At 36.3% G+C, this 22,590-nt stretch overlaps 2 protein-coding genes across 2 annotated transcripts in view; one reads left to right on the top strand and one right to left on the bottom strand.

Annotated features, from left to right (window-relative positions):
* Window positions 1–22,590, top strand: part of Il1rapl2 (interleukin 1 receptor accessory protein like 2) — a gene marked incomplete at its 5' end in the record, with an annotated part of 592,881 nt that overhangs the window by 247,219 nt on the left and 323,072 nt on the right. The window lies entirely within an intron of this gene.
* LOC130867395 (glyceraldehyde-3-phosphate dehydrogenase-like) lies at window positions 11,585–12,705 on the bottom strand. Its single transcript, XM_057759352.1, has one exon. The coding sequence runs from the start codon at window positions 12,660–12,662 to the stop codon at window positions 11,661–11,663; it is 1,002 nt and encodes a 333-aa protein (XP_057615335.1). The 5' UTR covers window positions 12,663–12,705; the 3' UTR covers window positions 11,585–11,660.

Below are 22,590 nucleotides of genomic sequence, written 5' to 3'. Positions count from 1 at the left end.
AATTAGTTAGAGTCTCATTTCTGTGATAAAAATACTTTGCAAAAGCAGTGGAAGCAAGGAAGAGTTTATTCTGACTGATAGTATGAGGGTATACATTCCGATGATAAAGAAGATATGACAGGAAAACCTTAAAAAAGCCTCTGGCCACAACCAGGAAGTAGCAAAAAAAATAATTTTAGTGCTTAGCACACTTTTTCCTTTCTTTGGTCAGTCCACGACCCAGTCCATGAACTAGTGCTGCCCACAATTAATATAGGCCCTCCTGCCTCAGTTGACCTCGTTTAGGTAAGCCCTCCTAGGTATTCCCAGAGGCCTCTCTCCTGGCTAAATCTAGAGTCAGTCATACTAAGAATCAATATCAACCATCAAATTGTGGAAGAATGGGGTGTTTTTGAGCACTGTAGAATTTTCATACCTTTCATTATTATTGATCTAAGGTACTGGTAAATTAGCTTTACAAGCAGTTTAGGGAATGTTTGTAATTTGTTCTATAAATTCATCTTAATGATACCACAGCAAAAGTAATAAAGGAGCCCAAAATAAATTAGAGCTGCATTTCTTTCTAAAGTAACCCCCAAGTCAACATGTCTGAATTGAAATATTTTATCTATATTCATTTTCATTTGAAAAATATTTTTGTGAACTCTATTGATGCCTAAGGTGCATGTTGCTAATTGTACTTTTTTGCTTCTTTTGGGTAGCACAAGCATTGGCAACACAGCAATTAATAGATGCACAATATGGTGTTATTGCCCAGCTGGAGGGAGGTGGAATGAACTGGTATTTTGGATTGTATCTATCCTATCCCAGTTTCACCATAGGATCCATTTAAAAAATAATCTATTTCAAAATTTTCTTTACGAACAACACTAAACTATAAAGCATTGCAGTGAGTTAAAAAGGAGTTGAGGCATTGCACATTTTTGTTACCATCATGAGTCTTCAAGGAGTGTTTTCCTTTGGGGAAGAATATTTTGATTCCATTATGAAAATTCAGTAAATAACTGACTTAATCAATACCTACTGTTAGGGTTTAAAAGTGCGAGATAAGAAGTAGATGGTATAAGGGAGATATGCAAGGCTCCTGAAGAAAAAGTTTCCTCTAGAGAAAGAATAACTCATCAAATTCAGGAGACATGCTATTCCTCCATTTCCTACACCACCAAAATAAATTGTCAATAAATTCTCTGTTGAAATATTAATGCCATCATCTCATCATTCTTCTAAGTATTTTATGTCCCTCTCTAACTTTAAGTGACTTCTATCTTTACCTAGTCTTCTCTAACCAGGAAAATGCCTAAAGTTTGAGCAATAGCACAATCGTGGATAATTTGCTTAACTGCAAGATAATGGCTAGGGGCCAGGAATCAAAAAGAGGCTTTGGCTAGGAAGAGAGGAAAGATTGAATTCACATATGGCAAGATGTTGGAGTAGCCAGACTTCAGGTAAGGAGATCCAGGATTTTAAATCAGGAAGAAATTAGGGGAAAAAACTGAGCAAGTTTAATAATTCAGAGATAACTGTTTGAAGGCTGTGTTCAGGAGTAACTTTAGGACAAGGTTAAGGATAGAGTATCTATTGGCATCAGATATAGCGGTGTGCTGGGGCAATAGACTCACAGAAATATCAAATCCCAATTTGTGAAGACACTGGGACTGAGCTTGTCTTATTGTTCATTTTGTTTCTGTTAAATGTGCTTTTTTCTGATGAACTCCAAACACTGAAAATTGAAGTTTTACTTTTCATTTGTTTTTAAGCGTATCGGAGTGGCACCATTACAGGATATTCCTGTTGTCCTCCTCCTGTCTCGTTAGTCTTCATAACCACAAAGAGGACAAATAACTGGTCATAAGAAAGTTAGGTGACCCTCAAGTTCATGCAGAGTATCCTCTGTCTTATTAGTGACCTGACCTGTCTTCTGTCTCTATGCTATTGCCGTTTGAGACTCTGGTTTCTACCTATTGTGACTATGTTCTTGGCTTTGCTGTTGACCTAACTTTTGTCTGTTTATGATCTTCCTTCTTTTTTAGCTGCATCTGCTTTCCTTCAGATTCTAATTAACTCCTGTGTTTCTGAAACTCAAAGCCCAACCACATTCCTAATTTCTCTTTGCAAGAGTGGTTTGGGCATTGTTTTTACATGGATTCTACCATGATTTCTATTAAGCTCACTGTAATGACTCAGTGAAAATGCTCATAACCCTACTTTCAGAAATTTATTTCTTGATGCATATGAAAAAAATGGAGTAAGAGAATATATAGGAAGTGATCCTACTCACCATTTTCTATTGCATCCTGCAGGTAACATGACCCATTTCTTCTGTAAAACATTTTAGTTCAGGTCAGAACAAAAATCACACTGCGCTGGATAGATAATTGTTCTGGCTCAGAGTGGTGTTATGTATGCCTGGAAAGAAGCCAGGCTTTGTGAGGACAAAAAGTATCAATGAGAATGGGATAGGAAGTTGAAATCCAAGATTATCTTGTGTAATGAAAAACATCTGGTGACCTTAGCCGACTATTAAATTAAACATGACTTAAGAGATGGTTTGGGGTTTTAGGAACAAAAGTTGTCAGGTATATTTCCCTGTTGACAACTATTTGTGGATACAGAAACAAAAAGACTGCCTGAGCGTATGTCTTTCACAGCTAAATTGAAACATACGGACTCATTTAGAGAAAAAAAAAAAGGCACAGAGTTTTACCTTTCAAAATAAATTCATTTACTGACCCAGAAAACATCCACCCAAACAACAACATGAAGCTCTGTCCCCTTGGAAAACAAATTCACATTTGGATTATCTGTGCCTTAGATCTTAAAAATATTTAGTCACCTTATGTAGTAAAATATGGGGATGTTAGATTTAGTGACAGATGATCTGCCCAACAGCATTTCCTTTCTTCTTTCAATCCTGCAGTTGTCTATTTGGTAAATTAGTTGTGATTGATGATATCATTTTAACCATGTGCTCGACTGTATGGAAAAATGCTATCATACTTGTGCTGCACTAATAGTTTTAGATGTGAATATAGCACAATATATTTTTATACTCCTTCAATAGTGAAGCCACAGTTTATCCGAATAGATTCATTCTGTCTTTTGCCCAAGTGACTTTGACAAAAACACGTCATTTAAAGTAATGCTGTTCATCCTTCAGTGATGCAAAAGCTGAAGGCTGCATTGCTTTGCTCTGAAATAGCTGGAGTTTTGAATGCCTGATCAAATCTGTGCATGCCACTAGGAGTAACTTAAGAGGTTTGTACCACTGGAACCAAATAGAGAGGAACAATCACCTACAGCTATGATTTTAGCATAAATTGCACTAAAGAAACGGGTTTTCCTTTTCAAAAAGAATGTATTCTCTGAAAACTGGTTATAGAATGCTCAGATGCTTTCGATGTTTATTAAAATCATTATGCACACTGTAAAATGTTAGTAATTACAGAATATATCCAGCCTACTGTTTTGCTTTAGGCAGTATTATTTGAAGTCTAATCAACATAAGATTTAAGATGAGTACAATGAAATTTTAGGAGAAAAGTATGTAAAATATTTTTTCAATCAGTGTATTCCTCACTAATGAATAATGGTCTACACTCTTCCTTTACAAATATTAAGGTGGCGAGCAAAAACATCACGGTATTGGATGGCACTTCCTTCTATCAGAATGTTAGCAGCCAAGTGTTCTAAATTGGAAAACAAAGAGAACTTGAAATAAATTGATAAGAGATGGGGTTGTGTCTCAGAAGTGCTGAGTAATGGAATATTCACTTGGGATAAAAGGCCTTGAGATGAGCTCCAATGTTTCTAGTATTAAATGAATACAAGTTGTTCCAAATGCACCCCAGTTGATATATATTATAATCACAAGACATAAGTCATTATTTTGTACTCATTTATATCCTTGAACTGACCTTGACTAGGGAATATGCTGGGAGATGAATTTTATTTTTAGGTATGGAGTACAAGCTTAATATCCCTTCTATGTAATTCTTCACTTTTAGTATTGAGGAAAGGGGGAGAGAGGAAGGAGGGACAAAATTGATCAGGTAAGTGTGTACATTTATTCAGGTCTTTGTGCATCTATAACGTCTTTAAAATGTGTGTCATATAATCACGTACAGGGAAATAACAGGACACTGAGAAGTAGAAGAAAGAGTTCCACTCTAAGTGATGGCTTTAGAAGGATGCACCCATATTTGGAGTATTTTCTTAACAGATCACCTTCATAATATATAACAGAAACTCTATTCCCCAACTTTTCTATCATACATTCAAATTCTAGGTCCCTTTTCCGTTGGGCCAAAACAAAGTCTTCTATTCAGAAGATACATCACCAATGATGTGCACTTTATGGGTACTGCTTCAATCACCCATTTGGATAGCTGCCAATCAATAACCAGTTCAACCTATTAAACCAAAAGTAAATATAAACTTGACTTCTTTAAAGCCTTTTTTATTCCCTCAACAGTCTTCATGGATCACAAAGTTACATAGAGTTTGGGTGAAGAACTCTGAGAAGAAAGAAAATTGTATAAAAATTTCAGTATGATTTTCTAGGAATTTTTCAAGAGTAAATACTTATGCAGAAAGATGACCTTGTATAACAACGTTGTCTCTGAGTAAATCTGCAGATCGCATAATCACATAAATTAGTTGATGGGTTTTCTACAATGACTTTGTCAGGGAAGAATGGATATTGTCTTTATTATTTTATAAATCAGGAAGCTTAATTAACTTTACTAAGGTTGTAAAAAAGATATTTATGATAAAGAACACAGCCTAATCCCAGCTGTGTGTTTTATCTTTAGAGATTTATTTTTATATGTGTGTATGCATGTGTGTCTCTTTCTCCCTCTCCTACTTCCTGTCTCTCCGTGTGTGTGTGTGTGTGTGTGTGTGAGAGAGAGAGAGAGAGAGAGAGAGAGAGAGAGGAGAGAAGGAGGGAGGGAGGAGGGAGGGAGAGAGAGAGAGAGAGGAGAGAAGGAGGGAGGGAGGGAGGGAGAGAGAGAGAGAGAGAGAGAGAGAGAGAGAGAGAGATATGCAGGTACCTGCAAAAGTTAGAAGAAGGCATTGGATTTTCTAGAATTTACAGGAGGTTATAAACTGTCAGATGTGGGGGATGGAAGCTAAGCTCAGGTCCTTAGCAAGACATAAGTGCTCATTCAGGTCCTTAGCAAGAGCAGTAAGTGTTCTTAACCACTCAGCCATCACTACAGCCTCTTACTCCGTTTTGTACTGTTTTGTTAGAATTACAATTCTAATGGTATCAGTTCATTTGTTAATGTGGATTGAACAATACAGCCTTTTCTTTGTACCTCTGCATCCTTTCATACCTTGCTCTCAAGCCAATAATGCCCTTCCAGATTTATCCAAGGGTCATCTCCTCCATGAAGCCATCACTAATTGACTCATGAGTTTGTCCCTTAGAAATTTTTGCTAAATATCACACATATTTTGCCAAACATAAACAGAAAACGAGATACAAACTGGTCATTATAGTATAACTGTCCATTGGATTGCCTTATCCTTTGACTACTCACCTTATTCCTATGGTCTTATTTGGTAACCTATGCTAAAACTTGTCCTTCCATTGAAAAAATGCCAGGTTTATCTTCCTCTTAGTTTTTATGAATCTGTCAACATGAGGACAGTAATTGTATATGTTTCTTAAAATGTAAAAATTGATTGAAAATAAATGTAGAATTTCTTGACATTGTTTCTGTCATATGAGACCCCCGAGAAATCATAGGTATTAGTGCAGGAAACAGACATTAAAGTGTTAAAGAGAATAAGAGAATGGAAAGATAGTGTTTTAAATCTCTTTTAGCCTTCACAGTGGTTCTCATTGGCTTTAGACATGTCTGGTTTCCACTGTTCCCCATGAACATCTGTGCTTTGATTGCATAAACATTTCTGTTTCCCAGATTAGTCTATCCATAATAACATCTGTGAAAAGATGAGGTATGTGTGCAAGTTTAATATCTATAAAGAGAGGTTAAAGCCATTTCTACACACATATTGCTTGCAAGTGCTCTTGTCATCAAGTCCAGTATAATGCTATCATTGTGTGTATGATGAATGAAAGATTTAAATGTATTTAGCAAATTAGCTATTAACTACATTTAGTAGATATATGAATAGAATATATTCTTGGTATTAATTATAAACTTACAGATATATTTCTATATGATGCTTTGTCAGATTACCTAGTACATAATTACTATGACAGATGTCTAAAGAAAAGTTTTCTACAACACTATTAGATATTTCCCAAAGTTACATTTTCAACTGTACTCTTTGCCATAGGAGGTACAGAAAACTTATGCTTTGTTCTTGACAAAATCTATTGTGTCAAATCTTTCCTGTTATGCTAAATAGCACACTGAAAATGCTTTGTACCATCTGGTAATGATCTAAACTTATGTGTATGGTAAAAGACAGAATGAAAAAGGCCAGTTCACATACAAAAGATAAAGCCTCTGTAATTTTGGCCAATATTAATAACCAAAGTGAGCTTTCTTCTATTTTCAAGACTACCAGTATTATTAAATTCTTGTTTTTCTGATGTGTGTTTAAAAACAAAACATATATCAAAAATCATAGACTACTTTAGACTCAAGAAAAGACTCTGAAATAACCTTCTTTCTTCCCTACCAAGTGAATAAAGTTATCCAACTAAGTGATAACACAGTAAAAAATTCCTATGCAAAGAAAATTTATATTTCATGTGTCAAATCTTTTGATACTTAGCACTTTAGGACCTCTGTAAAGAATTGGGGGGGGAGCTCTAGCATTGTTGATGTATATCATTTCCTGAGATATCCCCCCTCCTTTCACTTGGTACTATCTGCTTTGCTTCCAGGAAAAGAACTGTGTTTCAGTGTGAATTTATAATATATAATCAAGGAATCACTGACTGTCTTAAAGATTCTCAGTCCTGTAAATCATAATCACAGAGGCAAAATTTCTCTAGTGAAGATTTTTACAGATTCAGCTCTATATATCATGTAGAGCTTATATAGTACAGCTGTCCATAATATTAAAGAATGAAAAGTGAAAAATCATGTATCTATTTAGTTTTTGAAATATCAACGGAATTGTTTTCATCTGCTTGGTTTGTCTGGTTCTGATTAAATAAAAGAATATGTGTTCACCAAAATTTGTATACAAATATTTACAGCAGTATTATCCATTATAGCTAAATTTGAAATTACCAAATTGTTCATCATTTGTTTTTTTTTTTTTTGTTTTTTTTTTTTTTTGGTTTTTCGAGACAGGGTTTCTCTGTGGCTTCATTTGATAGCTAGAAATAGAAACTGTACTTTAACTGTTTAAAATGAATACATTATTCCCTGGTGAAAGAGAAAGAATCACTAAGAAATGAATGGATAAACATGAAAACATCTGACTCTATTATGAAGACAATTATGCAACCAATTACCGCAATCAATTTTCACTGTACTCTGAGAATTGAACGAAGAAATACTTGCCTGCTGCAGATCTCCTATGTTCTTTTCTAGGCATGCTTATAGTCTTGCTCAGGCCAATGACTTTACAAATGAAAAATAAAACACCTAAGTGTATTTCAGAATCATTTTGCATGTCTCATTCTTCCATTTTCATGTTCTGTCAGTTTTGGTCGTTGTAATTTGTTTGGAAATGCTACCATAATTATAAAATTAAACAATTGATTCGAATTTTTTTCTCTTTTATTTCTTTGGATAAAACTTTATCTGATCAAAGAAATTATGACCTGAGAATGGAATTTTTTGGACAAGTTGGATAATGATGGTTCTCTGGGGATACGACTTTTGGATTACTCTCAGTCCATCTGTTTCTTTTACTGGCTTCTAGACTATGAGTTTTGAAGCTAACATAGTTTTGTGAAGATTTGTTTCTAGTTTGCTGTGTAGGTGGGAATTCAGTCAAATAAAAGCAGCACAAAACTATTGTCCTTACTGCCAGCCACATTTCTAAAATAAATACTCATTAGATTGTTGCAAGCCTTTAATTAATTTCTGCATTTCAGGGAAAACAGTTGACATTGACAGTTTTTATATCCTAGTGTTGTCTTTGTTTTGTGTAAGTGTAGATTTTGAGGGAACTTATTACCATTGAAAATTTTTCCTCTCAAATGGATTCTCTTAATTAGTTCAACGGGGAGTCAATGGCTGTGTATGTATGTTTGTCTATATATTAATCTCCCTTACACATGTGCGATATCAATCCACTTAGATTGTTTGTCTTTTGTCTATGGATTGGTTCTTGAATATTCATTTTAAAATTTTATATTTTTTACACAATACTTATCTTTTCTTAAAATATCAGCCATGTTTGCATTTGTATTATACATTCATCTAGTTTAACTTTTAGCAGCTATTTTGCTTTCTATCTTAAGCATATGAGCATGACACAAAGCCCAATTACAGTATTTCTCTAAGAAACTAAAATGAAAGAAGACAGAGACAGAGACCAACATTGGAGCACTGGACTGAAGTCTCACGATCCAAAGGAGGAGCAGAAGGAGAGTGAGCACGAGCAAGGAACTCAGGACTGCGAGGGGTGCACCCACACACTGAGGCAATGGGGATGTTCTATCGGGAACTCACCAAGGCCAGCTGGCCGGGGACTGAAAAAGCATGGGACAAAACCGGTCTCGCTGAACATAATGGACAATGAGGACTACTGAGAACTGAAGAACAATGGCAATGGGTTCTTGATCCTATTGCACGTAATGGCTTTGTGGGAGCCCAGGTAGTTTGGATGCTCACCTTAATAGACCTGGATGGAGGTGGGTGGTCCTTGGACCTCCCACAGGGCAGAGAAACCTGCTTGCTCTTTGGGCTGAGGAGGAAGGAAGACTTGATTGGGGGAGGGGGAGGGAATGGGAGGTGGTGGCGGGGAAGAGGCAGAAATCTTTAATAATTAAATAAATTAATTAATAAAAAAAAGATTTCTATGATTATATATATGCTAAAAATATATAGCATCTTTTTTCATGTGGAAATTAAAGAAAACTCATTATTATTTGTTTGAATATTTCCAAATGAGTGTGTGAATGCATTTTTATGTTCCAATCAAAATAAACTTGCCACATGGTGATGGTGCAGGCTTTTAATTCCAGCGCTCAGGAGGCAGAGGTAGGCAGACCTCTGTGAGTTCAAGGCCAGCCTGGTCTACAAGAGCTAGTTCCCAGGACAGGCTCCGAAGCTACAGAGAAACCCTGTCTCGAAAAATCAAAACAAACAAACTTTTTGAGTATGCAATGTTTTTTCCCTAAATGAGACATCTTCATAACTTCTTCCAAAGTTAAGGAAAATGAGGGAATTTAACAACAAGAAGAATGTAAGAGGCAGAAGTTAAAGAGGAACACTATGAAACACTTTCTTTCTGGAGATGACTTGACCCTGTACTCATGAACTCTTCAGAGCTATGATTACCTGCAAGTCTTTTCCATGACTGGGTCCCTCATATTCTACCATAGAAGTAAGAGTGGCTCAAAAAGCTCCATCTCCTCCTAATGAGGTATAAGCAATTAAGGATTGCTAGGGGAGGCAGAAGCACTTTTTTTCCAGCAGCATAGTCACATAATTTTTCTATGTTTCTCTAAATAACCCATCGTCAGTGCTCTTGTAAGAAATTCTAATTAAACTCATTGGATCACTAAGGAAAAAAGAAAGCAAAGAAAGTAGAGAGGAAACTAGTTTGGGAGAAGAAAGGCATCAATCAGTGGTCAGCGGTTGGGGACTAGTGAGGATAACAAGAGGTGAATGTGAATTAAACATTATATCTATATATGAAAAAGGCACTATGAAACATATTGTCCCATTATACATATTTAATATATGCTAATGAAATTTTTAGTCAACAAAAATGCTTTATTATCAAAGTCCTTTAAATTCCCTTTTCTCATTTGAATTTCTAACCTATCTGGGATCATGGTACAAACCAAGTGTGTAAATTACAAATATATAGAAAAGGAAAGGAATACTCATTAAATTATTACTGAAGAACCTTGTTATTAAGAATACTATCCAAAAGGTTCTTTTCTCATAACACAGTCAAGCAGGTAAGCCTGGTCTGTATGGTGCCCTCTAGACGAGCACAAAAATGTTTTTAGAATAAGTAGCACTATTCAAGAAAGGCGCACACCTTTAATCCCAGCACTCGGGAGGCAGAGGCAGGCGGATCTCTGTGAGTTCGAGGCCAGCCTGGTCTACAAAGGGAGTTCCAGGACAGGCTCCAAAGCTACAGAGAAACCCTGTCTCAAAAAACCAAAAAAATAAAAAATAAAAAAATAAAAAAAAAGAAAGGCAGGACAAAGTACAAGAGGGAAGACATCTGGGTCCTGTAGAGTCTTACCATGTGCAAATATGTGTACCCATGTATCCATGTCTCTTTCAGCTCTCCCTTCTCTCACTCTTTCTCTTTTTCTCCATACACTGCTCCTTCTTATTTCTCTTCCCCTCTAACTTCTCTTTCTACTTTTTCTTTTCTTTCCTTCCTTCCAGTATCATGTGCACAACTTTTTATATTATTTCTCTCTTATATAGAGTATTCAGCACATAAGCATATAAATAATGACATGTTGTACTTGTAGAAATTTTCCAAAGTACTAGAAGTTACAAATTAAACTATGAACACACTGTTGTAGACAGAAGTTTTTGTTCTGACCAGTCCCACAGCCATTCAGTCCCAATAAACACAAGGGCTTATATTAATTATAAACCCTTTGTCCTATTAGCTTAAACTTATTATTAACTATCTCTTACAAATTAATTAACCCATAATTCTTGTGTATGTTTAGCCACATGACTTGGTACCTTTTCTCAGTGCAGCATTCTCATCCTGCTTCCTCTGCGTATGGGTGGTGACTACATCTCTGCCTTTCCTCTTCCCAGAATTCTCTTATTCTGGTTGCTCCACTTACACTTCCTCCCTGGTTATTGGCAAATCAGAGTTTTATTAAACCATTATAGGGACAAACCATTGCAGTGTACAAGAGCATTATCCCACAACATTTGTCCATTTTTTTCTTTTCAAAACAAGTACTTTGAATCTAATGTCCTTTGTTTAGTTTTTTTCATTATCATTATCCATAACAACTTGTAACCAATGCTCTAAACAAAGACAAACATCCAAAATCTATTTATTTTTGAAAGTGGGCATAGTTTTTGAGCTACTTCCTGCTGATTGGGAGTGCTGATAATTTTATGGGGATCCAAAGAAAATTTAGGATTATGGTCAAGTCCTGACAAGAGTATTCTGTGAGGCTAGATTATCTCAGCCAGCAGCCTTGAAGCCATTCTGGATGAAGAATTTAAGAGAAACTGCAACAGAGGTACTCTGAAATGTTGGATCATCTGGGCCATCCATTTCTATTAGAGATTTTTCAGGGAATCTTCCTCAATCACACCTTGTTTTTCTTTTCTTTTTTTTTTCTTTTTTCTTTTTTTTAAGGGATGCAATGAACTTTATTGATGGTATTCAAGAGAGTAGGGCTCCCTAAGCCCCTCCTGCTATTCTGGGGGTCTGGGATGGAAACTATGAGGGAGATGCTCAGTGTCAAGGGTTGAGTTAGGACAGGGACTGCTCAGCAGCCGAGGGCCTCTCTCTTGCTGTGTCCTTGCTGGGATGGGTGGTCCAGGGTGGGCTTCTTACTCCTTGGAGGCCATGTAGGCCATGAGGTCCACCACTCTGTTGCTGTAGCCAAATTCATTGTCGTACCAGGAAATGAGCTTTACAAAGTTGTCATTGAGAGCAATGCCAGCCCCAGCATCGAAGGTGGAAGAGTGGGAGTCACTGTTAAAGTCACAGGAGACAACCTGGTCCTCAGTGTAGCCCAGGATGCCCTTTAGTGGGCCCTCGGATGCCTGTTTCACCACCTTCTTGATGTCGTCATACTTGGCAGCTTTCTCCAGGCAGCATGTCAGATCGACGACGGACACATTGGGGGTAGGAACACGGAAGGCCATGCCCGTGAGCTTCCCGTTCAGCTCTGGGATGACTTTGCCCACAGCCTTGGCAGTGCCAGTGGACGCAGGGATGATGTTCTGGGCAGCGCCACGGCCGTCTCGCCACAGCTTCCCAGAGGGGCCATCCACAGTCTTCTGGGTGGCCGTGATGGCATGGACTGTGGTCATGAGTCCTTCCACGATGCCAAAGTTGTCATGGATGACCTTGGCCAAGGGGGCTAAGCAGTTGGTGGTGCAGGAAGCGTTGCTGACAATCTTGAGGGAATTGTCATACTTGTCATGGTTCACACCCATCACAAACATGGGGGCATCGGCAGAAGGGGCGGAGATGATAACCCTTTTGGCCCCACCCTTCAAGTGGGCCCCAGCCTTCTCCATGGTAGTGAAGACACCGGTCGACTCCACAACATACTCGGCCCCAGCATCCCCCCATTTGATGTTGGCGGGATCTCGTTCCTGGAAGATGGTGATGGCCTTCCCGTTGATGACAAGCTTCCCATTCTCAGCCTTAACTGTGCCTTTGAACTTGCCATGGGTGGAGTCATACTGGAACATGTAGACCATGTAGTTGAGGTCGATGAAAGGGTCATTGATGGCAACAACCTCCACTTTGCCAGAAGTGAAGGCAGCCCTGGTAACCAGGCGTCCAATATGGCCAAATCCGTTCACTCCGACCTTCACCATCGTGTCTCTGGAATGAGGCTGGCACTGCACGAAAAGAAGCGGCTGTCTCCTCAACAGGGAGGAGCAGAGAGCCCACACCTTGTTTTTCTTAACCAAGAATGAATCAACAACCTTTCATTTCCCATGGAAACAAAAGTGAAATCTCTTCTCCAAATTAACATATCTTTTGACTTAAATTTTGAAGTCAAGGCATTTTCAAAATACATAGGTTAGATTAATCCAGCAACATTTATAACCAAATGTCTTTTAGCAGTTGTTGCTCTTTACTAAGCATTCAGACAATTCAAAAACAACACAATAACATACAGTATTTAGACTCTGTTTATTTTTCAACTTTACGTGACATTTTTTCTTAATCTATTTCTTTTACTTTTATTTTTAATTTTTGGTTTTTTGAGACAGGGTTTCTCTGTAGCTTTGGAGCCTTACTGGATCTCACTCTTTATACCAGGCTAACCTTGAACTCACAGAGATCTGTTTGGCTTTGCCTCCTGAGGGCTGGGATTAAAGGCATGCACCACCATTGCCTGGCTACTCTATTTCTTTTTTTAAAAGAACTTTATCCTTTTTATTTACTTTCCCAAGTCTATGTATATTTTTAGACACACTGTAAACTGTTTAGAGGTTTTGTTTTATCTGAATTCTCGTAGTCTGGTCACCCCACCTATACTTCCTGCCTGGCTACTGGACAATCAGCATTTTTTAAACCAATACAAGTGACAAATCTTTAGAGTGTACAAGAGCATTATCCCACAGCATTTCCCCATTTTTTCTTTCAAAAGAAGAACTCTGAATCTAATTTTCTATGTGTAACTCTTCCCCTGACTATTATCAATAACACATTGTAACTTTTCCTCTATCTTCACTCTGAAACTCAATGAGAGATAGATTTTTAGAATACTATAATATTAATTATATAAAATATCTTATAATGTTTGCTTATCAACAGATAAGAAGAGTTCTCTTTCCTCCAACTTTTTCTCTGTAATCTCCTCTGAGAAGCAGTTCATGCAGAATAGATCATGAACTTTTACAGATGTGTGCATTTAAACCCCATTTTCCTATAGATCTAAGCCATATAGCTCACAAAAATATACTTTTTGTAGCCATAACAACTTTATATATATGTATAAAAATGGTAACGTAATTAAAATGGATGAATTTCTTTTCTTCCTTGAGAGAAATTAAGTAACATAAATATTAGGATAAAAATGGGCTCATGCCTGTGGTCTATTATGTATTGCCTAATTTCCTGGTGAATTAAAGGTGAATTTCCTATGTTGTTTTAAAGTGAAAGAGGTGGAAAAAATTAAGTGAAATCATTTATAGAAAGTGTCAGTTGCTGTGCCTGCAGTGTAGTAGGTACTCAGCTACTATTATTGGTTTCTTTTGATATTAAAGGGGAGCAATGATATCCACAAGTCCTGTGAACATCTAAATAAAACACAACCACAGTTAATAGATTATTTCTGTAACGTTTGCTCAATTGTACATGGTAAGGATTAAATACTGGAAAGTAGATATACTTGATAGCTTATATCCCATGGATACTTTAGTTGTTTGGTTTTTTCAATCACTATTAAACCTACCTGTGTTAGAATTGATATTTAACTAACACTTATACCAAATGACTTGAATAGGTTACCTCAAGTAGACCATATGAGGCACTAAAAGAAAGCTAAGTACAAACCCATAAACATCTTAATTAAACTTGGTCTGCTTTTCTTATCCCTAAAATAATTGCATAGAAACCATTTTATTTAAATCACTGTTTGCCAATCACTTAAGCGTATTGCTAGCTAGCTCTTATATCTTAAATTAACACATTTCCATAATTATATATTGTACCATGAGGCTTGTGGTTTACTGGTAAAGTTCTTGGGTACCCGTCTCCTTAGGCAGTGGCTACATGGTGTCTCACTTACTCTGCCCTCTCTCTCTTTCTCTCTCTCTCTCTCTCTCTCTCCACACACACACACAAGTGCGCGCGCGCACACACACACACACATATATATATATAATAACTGGAATATATATATATTCCAGCCTGGCTATATTCTGTTAAGGCATTGGCATAAAGCATCTTCTATATTAACCAATGACAATAAAACATATTCACAGCATACATTACCTCACACATCATCTCCCTTTTCTGTACAAATAGAAAGGAAAAGGAAAGTTTTAACTTTAATATAGTAAAATTTCATATAACAAAACAGGTATCAAGCAAGAATTACAGTTAAAATATTTATATCTATCTTTTACCATAACTAAGGAAAACTATAATCATAACTATCTATTTTCAACTCCATCAAAGACTCCAGAAGGTTATAATATTACCTAAGTTAACAGGAACTGCATTTAAGTAACTTCAAAAGCTCTAGAATTGACAGAGAAATCTCACTGCCTGAACAGTCAAATTCTTCTAGGCATCTATCTTCAGCCTACAGGCCCATAGTATCCAGCAGAGTTTTCCATGAAGCAGGAAATTTGAAAATCTGTTTTGCCTTGTAATGGCAAAGTTTATCAGTTACTTTCTTCTGTGTCCTGTAGAATGTCTGGCAAACTCCTCAGTGAAGCAGGAACCCTGAAGGATGTTCTTACCTTCTTTAGACAACTTTAGCAGTCATGCTTTTGTGGGTCCTGCATATTAAGTTTATATAGCATGATATCAAGTAATCTAGGCAAGAGCAGTTTCTTGCCCAAATGTCTAGCTAACTCCATAAGGAGCCTCTTCAATGCCCATCTTCCTCTTGAAGTAATTGGTGCTGCTAGGACCAGATGTGTCTCATTGTCATGAAAAGTCATAAGTTCTTAAAATATTTGAAATGCCATATTCTGTTAGTCTTTGAAAGATTTGAAGATTATCTAACAGAAATATATCTCTATAGATCTAGAAAACCTAACAGACATGACTATGAATTTGACTATTATAGGTGACTACTAACCTGTATTTCTTAATTATACATTATGCTTTTAAATGAACAGAACAAACATAATATCTTAATTAAGAGCAGAAATATACATATAACAAAATGGACCTAAAATTTATATCAGTAGACCAAGATCCATACCAATGCAAAGTATTCATATCTATAGAATATCCCCCTTTAAATGTAAATAAACAAAAACAATCATTTAGGGAATTTGGGTGTTGTTGTCTAGACTACTTCCTGCTTATTGGGGTGCTGTTAATCAGGTCCATCGTGGGGTATCCTTTGGTGTAGGTCCATTTCAGCCAGCAGTCCTGAAGCTCTCATGGATGTTGGACCATCTGGGCCATTGTTTTAAGAGGTCTTGTTTGGTCAAACCATATTAGTCTGGAAGAAATCCACAGGTTCTCATCCTTTGTGAAAACAAAAATAGAACCTCTTTCCATAGCAACATATTCTTAGACCCAAATTTTGAAGTCAAGATATCTTTAAAATATATATGTTGGTTTAGCTTAACAGCCCATACAATGAAATATCTCTCTGTACTTAGCTCATTCACAATCAAAAAATTGAAAGAAAACACAATAATATACATAATCTGGACTCTCTGTGTATATTTCAGCTTTACGTGGTTTATTTTTCTTACTCTATTAATTTTTCTACAAGTTTAATATTTATTTTATTATCTTTACTCCTTTAATCTATGACTGTCTATACTGTCTCTTTAAAGACTTTGTTTTATTTTTAAAATCATTTACTTCTTTTTATAACTGTCTATATTCTTTTTCTTCTCTCTCCCAAGCCTATGTACAGTTATCCAACACTGTGACCCATTCAGATATCTCTTTTTATATGACTCTGTCTTTATTGGATATATATATAATTATTTTCTGACCAAGAGTGCTTTTAATGCTAAGCAGGTATGACTGGGACCACTCCACGATCCTATCTTTTGGCTCTGCCCAGTCCAATATGGTGGAGTCATGTTAATTGCCTCTGAGAATGCCAGGTGGGATCCTTCCTCACCACCTCAACTCTGGGAAGCACCATGCAACATATAAACCCCTTTTATCTCAGTAAAGGCTAAATCTGCCATGAAACACACTGCACAGCCTGGAAATATCTGTGTATGGCAGCAGGAATCTGCCATGCTTTTCTGTCTGTACCCTCCTAGCAAACCAGACTTCGCTGTCTGCCCAGGTAGCAAGTGCTTAGCCATGGGCATGGTCAGATACTTTCTAAGAATCTAGATCTGAAGTGGGTAGTGGGCATCAACCCCCCAAAAAGAGCCAGAGTTGTTCATGTAACTAGTATGAACCAGGTGACTTCCCTTAAAGAAACTACACAGTTCTTGCAACTAAAGCTGAGTCAGGAAATCTCTTAAAGGAGTCACATCTCTGCTTGCCAGCAGCAAACAGAGCAAGAAGCTGTGTTAAACTCTTTTTTAAATGTATCTAGAATTCCTTCCCAAACTCTCTCATGTTTTAAATGGATTTAGTTGGCCGTGTTGGTGCCAATTTGTTGGGTGAGACTGTTTGTTCATTTCCAGGCCCCCCAGAGTCCTGAAATAATTGCACAGAAACTATATTATTTAAATCATTGCTAGGCCAATCACTTAAACATATTGCTAGCTATCTCTTATATCTTAAATTAACCCATTTTCATTATTTTATATTTTATCACAAGTCTCATGGTTTACTGGTAAAGTTCCCAGGCATGTTTCTCTTTCAGCAGCTACTTAGAATGTCATTCACTCCTCCTACTCTCTCTCTCTCTCTCTCTCTCTCTCTCTCTCTATATATATATATATATATATATATAGATAGATAGATAGATAGATATATAGATAGATAGATAGATAGATATAGATAAAGATATATATATATCTTTCAGCATGGCCATGTTCTGTTAATCCACTGGACAAAATAATCTTCTTTATTAACCAATGGCAATAAAATATATTCACATTATATATAACCTCCCACATCATGTCCTCTTGAAGGCTCAGGCTGTCTAAAGAGTAAACCACTGAGCACTGGGAAATACTTATTATTTTAGCAAACAATTGCATACTGTTAGTATTTAACTTAGTAGAAAAGTAATGAGAAATAAGAGCAAATTATGGGTTAATAGTAAGAAGAGAGAATGAAAGGAATGACAATCAAGAAACATGTAAAATTTGAATGAATATAGAATGAGTATAGAAGAATGAGGTTAACACCTTGATGAGAGTGAGTTGTGTATATGTATATGAGTGTATAATTTACTTTTCTCTTGCTGTGTAATGATAGTATGGGCAAAAGAGCTAATAAATTGGCTTATTGGAGGTTTAAAATTTTAGGGAGTTAGTCCATAACTACCATGGTGGGAAGTATGGCAGAAGGCAAACATATAGGCATGAGGTTTAAAGTTTTAGAGAGTTAGTCCATAAGTATCATGGTGGGAAGCAGATAGGCATGGTACTGAAGCAGTAGCTTATATGTTGAGGCAACAAGTATGAGGCAAAGGGAAAGCCAACTGGGAATCATGTGGGCTTTTGAAACCTAAAATTCTACTCCAAATGACATTGTTCCTCTAGTAAGACCATACTTCCTAGTATTTGCAAACAGTTCCACCAATTAAGGACCAAACATTCGAATATATGAGCCTATGGGGGCCATTCTCATTCAAACTACCACAATGAGTATATATAGAAGTATGTCAGAATGTTCATATGCATGCTTGTATAATTTATAAGGTATTCATCTTTATAAAAGAAACACTCTGTATCTTATTAGAGCTGTTACTCTTTTGGTTTCTCATTAAACAGGACACTAGAAAGCATCCTCCTTAATTTATACTCCTGGTTTTCCTTCCAGGCTAAGTATCCCTCATGTAACACTTCCTAACTGCATCATTAATTCCTTCCTGTGGATAGACCTTACGTTTGAATGATCTCATTACTGGGTTACTTAATGCTATCAAAATTTGGTTTATTAAGAAATTATGTATGGCCTTGTTTTCTGATAATGCAAGTACAGTAACCATCTGGATTGAGATTAATATCTCACTTGGGGTTGTGTAATATTTTCTTTATTTCATTCCAGTTGCAATCCCCTTTCCTAATTTTTCAAAATGACACCAAAGCCCATTTTGTAAAATTGCAATGTAATCTGACAGTGATAAATCACTGTTCGACACAGAGAATTTGCTGAAGCTATGGATTTGCATTCCTCATGCCATTTTAGTTAAGATGAGAAATGCTTGGAATTTATACATAAACAGCATTGTGTTTGGGTCATATTTATTACAAAAGACTCGCGAAATAGCTGCTGGTTTTAATTACACCATTGTATTCAGAAGGGAAGAAATATCTTCTTGTCCTTAGCTTTTGCTCTCAGTATAGGACTTTTAAGAATTAGTTTGTTAAAATAGCTATTGAAAAATTTTAAGTTCAGAATGATTGTTCTCAGAGAAAAATCGATGCATACTGCCTGGCCGTTCATCAAAGGAAGGCTTCTGAGAATGGCATCCCAGTTGTTTTACATCAGCATTTTCCCTTTTGGCCAGTGTAGTTTTACAGACCTGGATTCAAATTAAGAGGTTAAATTATTCTTTATAAGTACACAGGACTTTCTGTCCAAATCAGTCTACACTACTTACCCTTTATTCAACTATCTAGAATTTTCTCCCAAACTGCTACCTGCAGCTCTGAACTCCATTTTCTTTTCTTACTGGTATAAAGAAGGCAGGTTGAAGTTTCTCCCTCATAGCCAAAACTCTCACATTAAAATCACCAAGAATCTTCTTTCTATGAAGTGAGATTCTCTGTTATAACCATAAATGAGAGTCTTGTTAATTTGATGTGTTTGGCATAATGGAAAGGATCACAACAATGTGTGAACTTTGTACTGAATAGGTGACTTTGTGGGTTTTTCCCACTAGTATTGTATCAGGCCACAGGGGCTTTTGGTTCAATGCAAGATAAGGTATTAGCGAATGTGTTGGACAAAGGATGCTAATGGTGTGAGTCTGTTTCATAGTTACATAATCACGCTTGGGTTATTTTTGAGTCATAGACTCACTGATATCATAATCTTCCCATAATTGAGAGAGGTTAAAGTTTAATTGTCATTTTTGTTTGCTAGCAATCAAGTATTTGACTTTAAATAAAAACACTTATCTCTGTGTCCTTGTTTATATAAATCTGAAGTATTGGACTCTATACTTGAAAAGTGTGTTTTAGATATTTTAATAACATACATAAATGTTATATACACTACCTTTATCTTAACTGTACCTTAATATTCATCAATCATAGTTGTAGTAGGAGGCTGCTTGTTCATTTCCCAGCTGCCCAGACTTCTGAAATAGTCACACAGAAACTATATTATTTGCAATACTGTTTGGCCAATAGCTTAAGCATATTTCTGGCTAACTCTTGCATTTTAAATTAGCCAATTTTTATTATTTTATATTTTCCCATGAGGTTTGTGGCCTACGTGCAAGGTTCCAGCTGGCAGCTTGCATCTTTCCCCTCTGGCGGCTACATGGCTTCTCTCCAACTCTGCCTTCTTTCTCCTGGCATTCAGTTCAGTTTTTCCTGCCTAGCTCTACTCTACCCTATCACAGGCCAAGGCAGATTCTTTATTCATTAACCAATAAAAGCAACACAAATACAGAAGGACTTCCCACACCATTTAGTGTTGCCTCTATTGAACTGACATTCTACAGTTTTACAAAAGAATTCCATTTTATGCATGCATGCATGTATGTATGTATTGCACATGTGAGAGAGAAACAGAGAGAGACATAGAGAGATGGGGCACTGTCTACATATAGAAAGCAGAGAACAACTCTTTGAAGTTGGTTCCTGCTCTTGTGCAGTTCCTCCAGACTAACTGGTCTGTGGACTTCTAGCTAATTCTACTGTCTCCACTGCTAAACCTGCCATATTGCCCTGGGAATGCAGCCACCTTGTGGTTCTGAAGATAGAACTCAGGTCAAGAGTCTTGCAGGCAAGTGTTTTTACCCACTACACCACCTCCTCAACTTGACTCTTTTTATTCTTCATTTCTATAAAATCAACTTTTTCTGTCTATATACTAGTGAGATTATGGAGGACTTATTTCTCTCTGTTTGGATTATTTCACTTAAAACCATTTCTGGTTTTATCTATGTTGTTGCGAATGATGAGATTTGACAGCTGCATAATATTTTATTGTACATATGTAGCACATTTATTTATTCATTCTTCAGTTTGTGGATGCAGAAATCATTTGTATCTTTGCTGTTGTGAATAATGCAGCAATGAACAAGATGTATATGGATCTCAAATGATTTATTTTACTTTGGTTATATGTCTAGTTTTGGGTCATATTGGCCCGTCATGTGTTAACTTGATTTTTAATTTTTGATGAACCTACATAGTTTTCATGACTGTACTAATTTAAACTTCTACCGAAAGTATGTGAGGGACTTCCTTTTACCTCACTCGGGATGATTGCTTCTAGCTCCATCCACTTACCTATAATTTTTGTAATTTTATTATTTTTGGCAGCAGAATAATATTCCATTGTGTAAACATGTCCACATCTTTATTACCCATTCACCATTTCATGGATATCTAGACTGTTTACAATTTTTAGCTATTATAAGTATATGTACTATAAGATGTAGAGGTTTCTGGGTATATGCCAATAGAGGTTTAGATGGATCTTGTAGTTTTCCATGTTTTTCAATCTTCTTCAGTATTGTCAAAATTTCAATGTAGAGATCTTTCACCTGTTTGGTGGAATTTATTTCCAGGAATTTTCATTATGTTCTTTTAGCTATTATAAATATACTCACTTTATTTCTGTTTCAGAGCTCTCTATTTCTGTACTGATTTTACAAGTTGATATGTATCCTGAAACTTTCTAAATTCAATGATTAGTTCAATGTGTGTGTGTGTGTGTGTGTATTGTGTGTACACATGTGCATGTCTGGAATTATTGAGGGTTTTTTCTATGTCTAATATAATACCCTCCATAAATAATAATAGCTTAGTTTCTTAGTCTCCAACTTGGATGCTCTTTATTTCTTTCTCTTGATTTATTGTTCTTGCTAGAACTTCAAGCACAATAATGAATAATTATGGTAAAAATGTAGAGTCTTCTTTTTTTCCAAATGTTGGCAAGAAAGATTACAGCTTATCTATATTAGATATAATGTTAACTCCTTCATTCAGGTGACCTTTATTTTGCTTATAGGTATCACTATAATATGTCTTTTAATGATTTCTTTTTTCCTTTTTTATTTTATTTTTTAAAAAAGAGAAAGAAACTATCTTTTTTCATTTTATATTCCAATCCCTGTTCCCACTCTCTCCCCTCCTCCAATCTTCTCTACTTTTATCTCCATCCCACCCCCATGTACTCCTCAGAGAGCATAAGGCACATTGCATTGGGGAAGGTCCAAGTTCCTTGCTACTAAATCTAGGATGATTTTGCAAGGGGGGACTGCTTTTAGGTTTCTATCTACCCGGCTAGCTTAGACCCAAAATAATCACACAGAACCTATATTAAGTAAATTACTGATTGGCCCATTAGCTCTAACTCCTTATTGACTAACTCTTACATCTTAATTTAACCAATTTTTATTAATTTGTATATCACTACATGGCAGTGGCTTACTGGAAAAATTTTGTCATGTCTGACTCTAGTGATGGCTCCATGGCGTCTCTCTGTCTATGCTTTCTTTCTCTCAGCATACAGTCTAATTTTCCCAACTAGTTCTGTTCTACCCTTGCCATAGACACAAAACACTTCTTTGTTTATTAACCAATAAAAGTAATACATAGTCAGAAGGACCTCCCACACCATTTCCCCTTTTCTGTTTAAACAAAGAGGAAGGCTTTAAATTTAACATAGTAAAATTATAGATAATAAAACAATTACCAAGCAAGAGTTACAGTTACAATATTTATATTTACAATTACCAAGCAAGAGTTACAGGTACAATATTTATATTTACTT

Source organism: Chionomys nivalis, chromosome X (assembly GCF_950005125.1).
Source record: "Chionomys nivalis chromosome X, mChiNiv1.1, whole genome shotgun sequence".
Lineage (NCBI taxonomy): Eukaryota > Metazoa > Chordata > Mammalia > Rodentia > Cricetidae > Chionomys > Chionomys nivalis.
This window is presented reverse-complemented; position numbering and strand designations above follow the sequence as displayed.

Coding starts and splice junctions, on each gene's coding strand:
- LOC130867395 (XM_057759352.1), bottom strand. CDS start 12,662: ATGGTGAAGGTCGGAGTGAACGGATTTGGCCATATTGGACGCCTGGTT.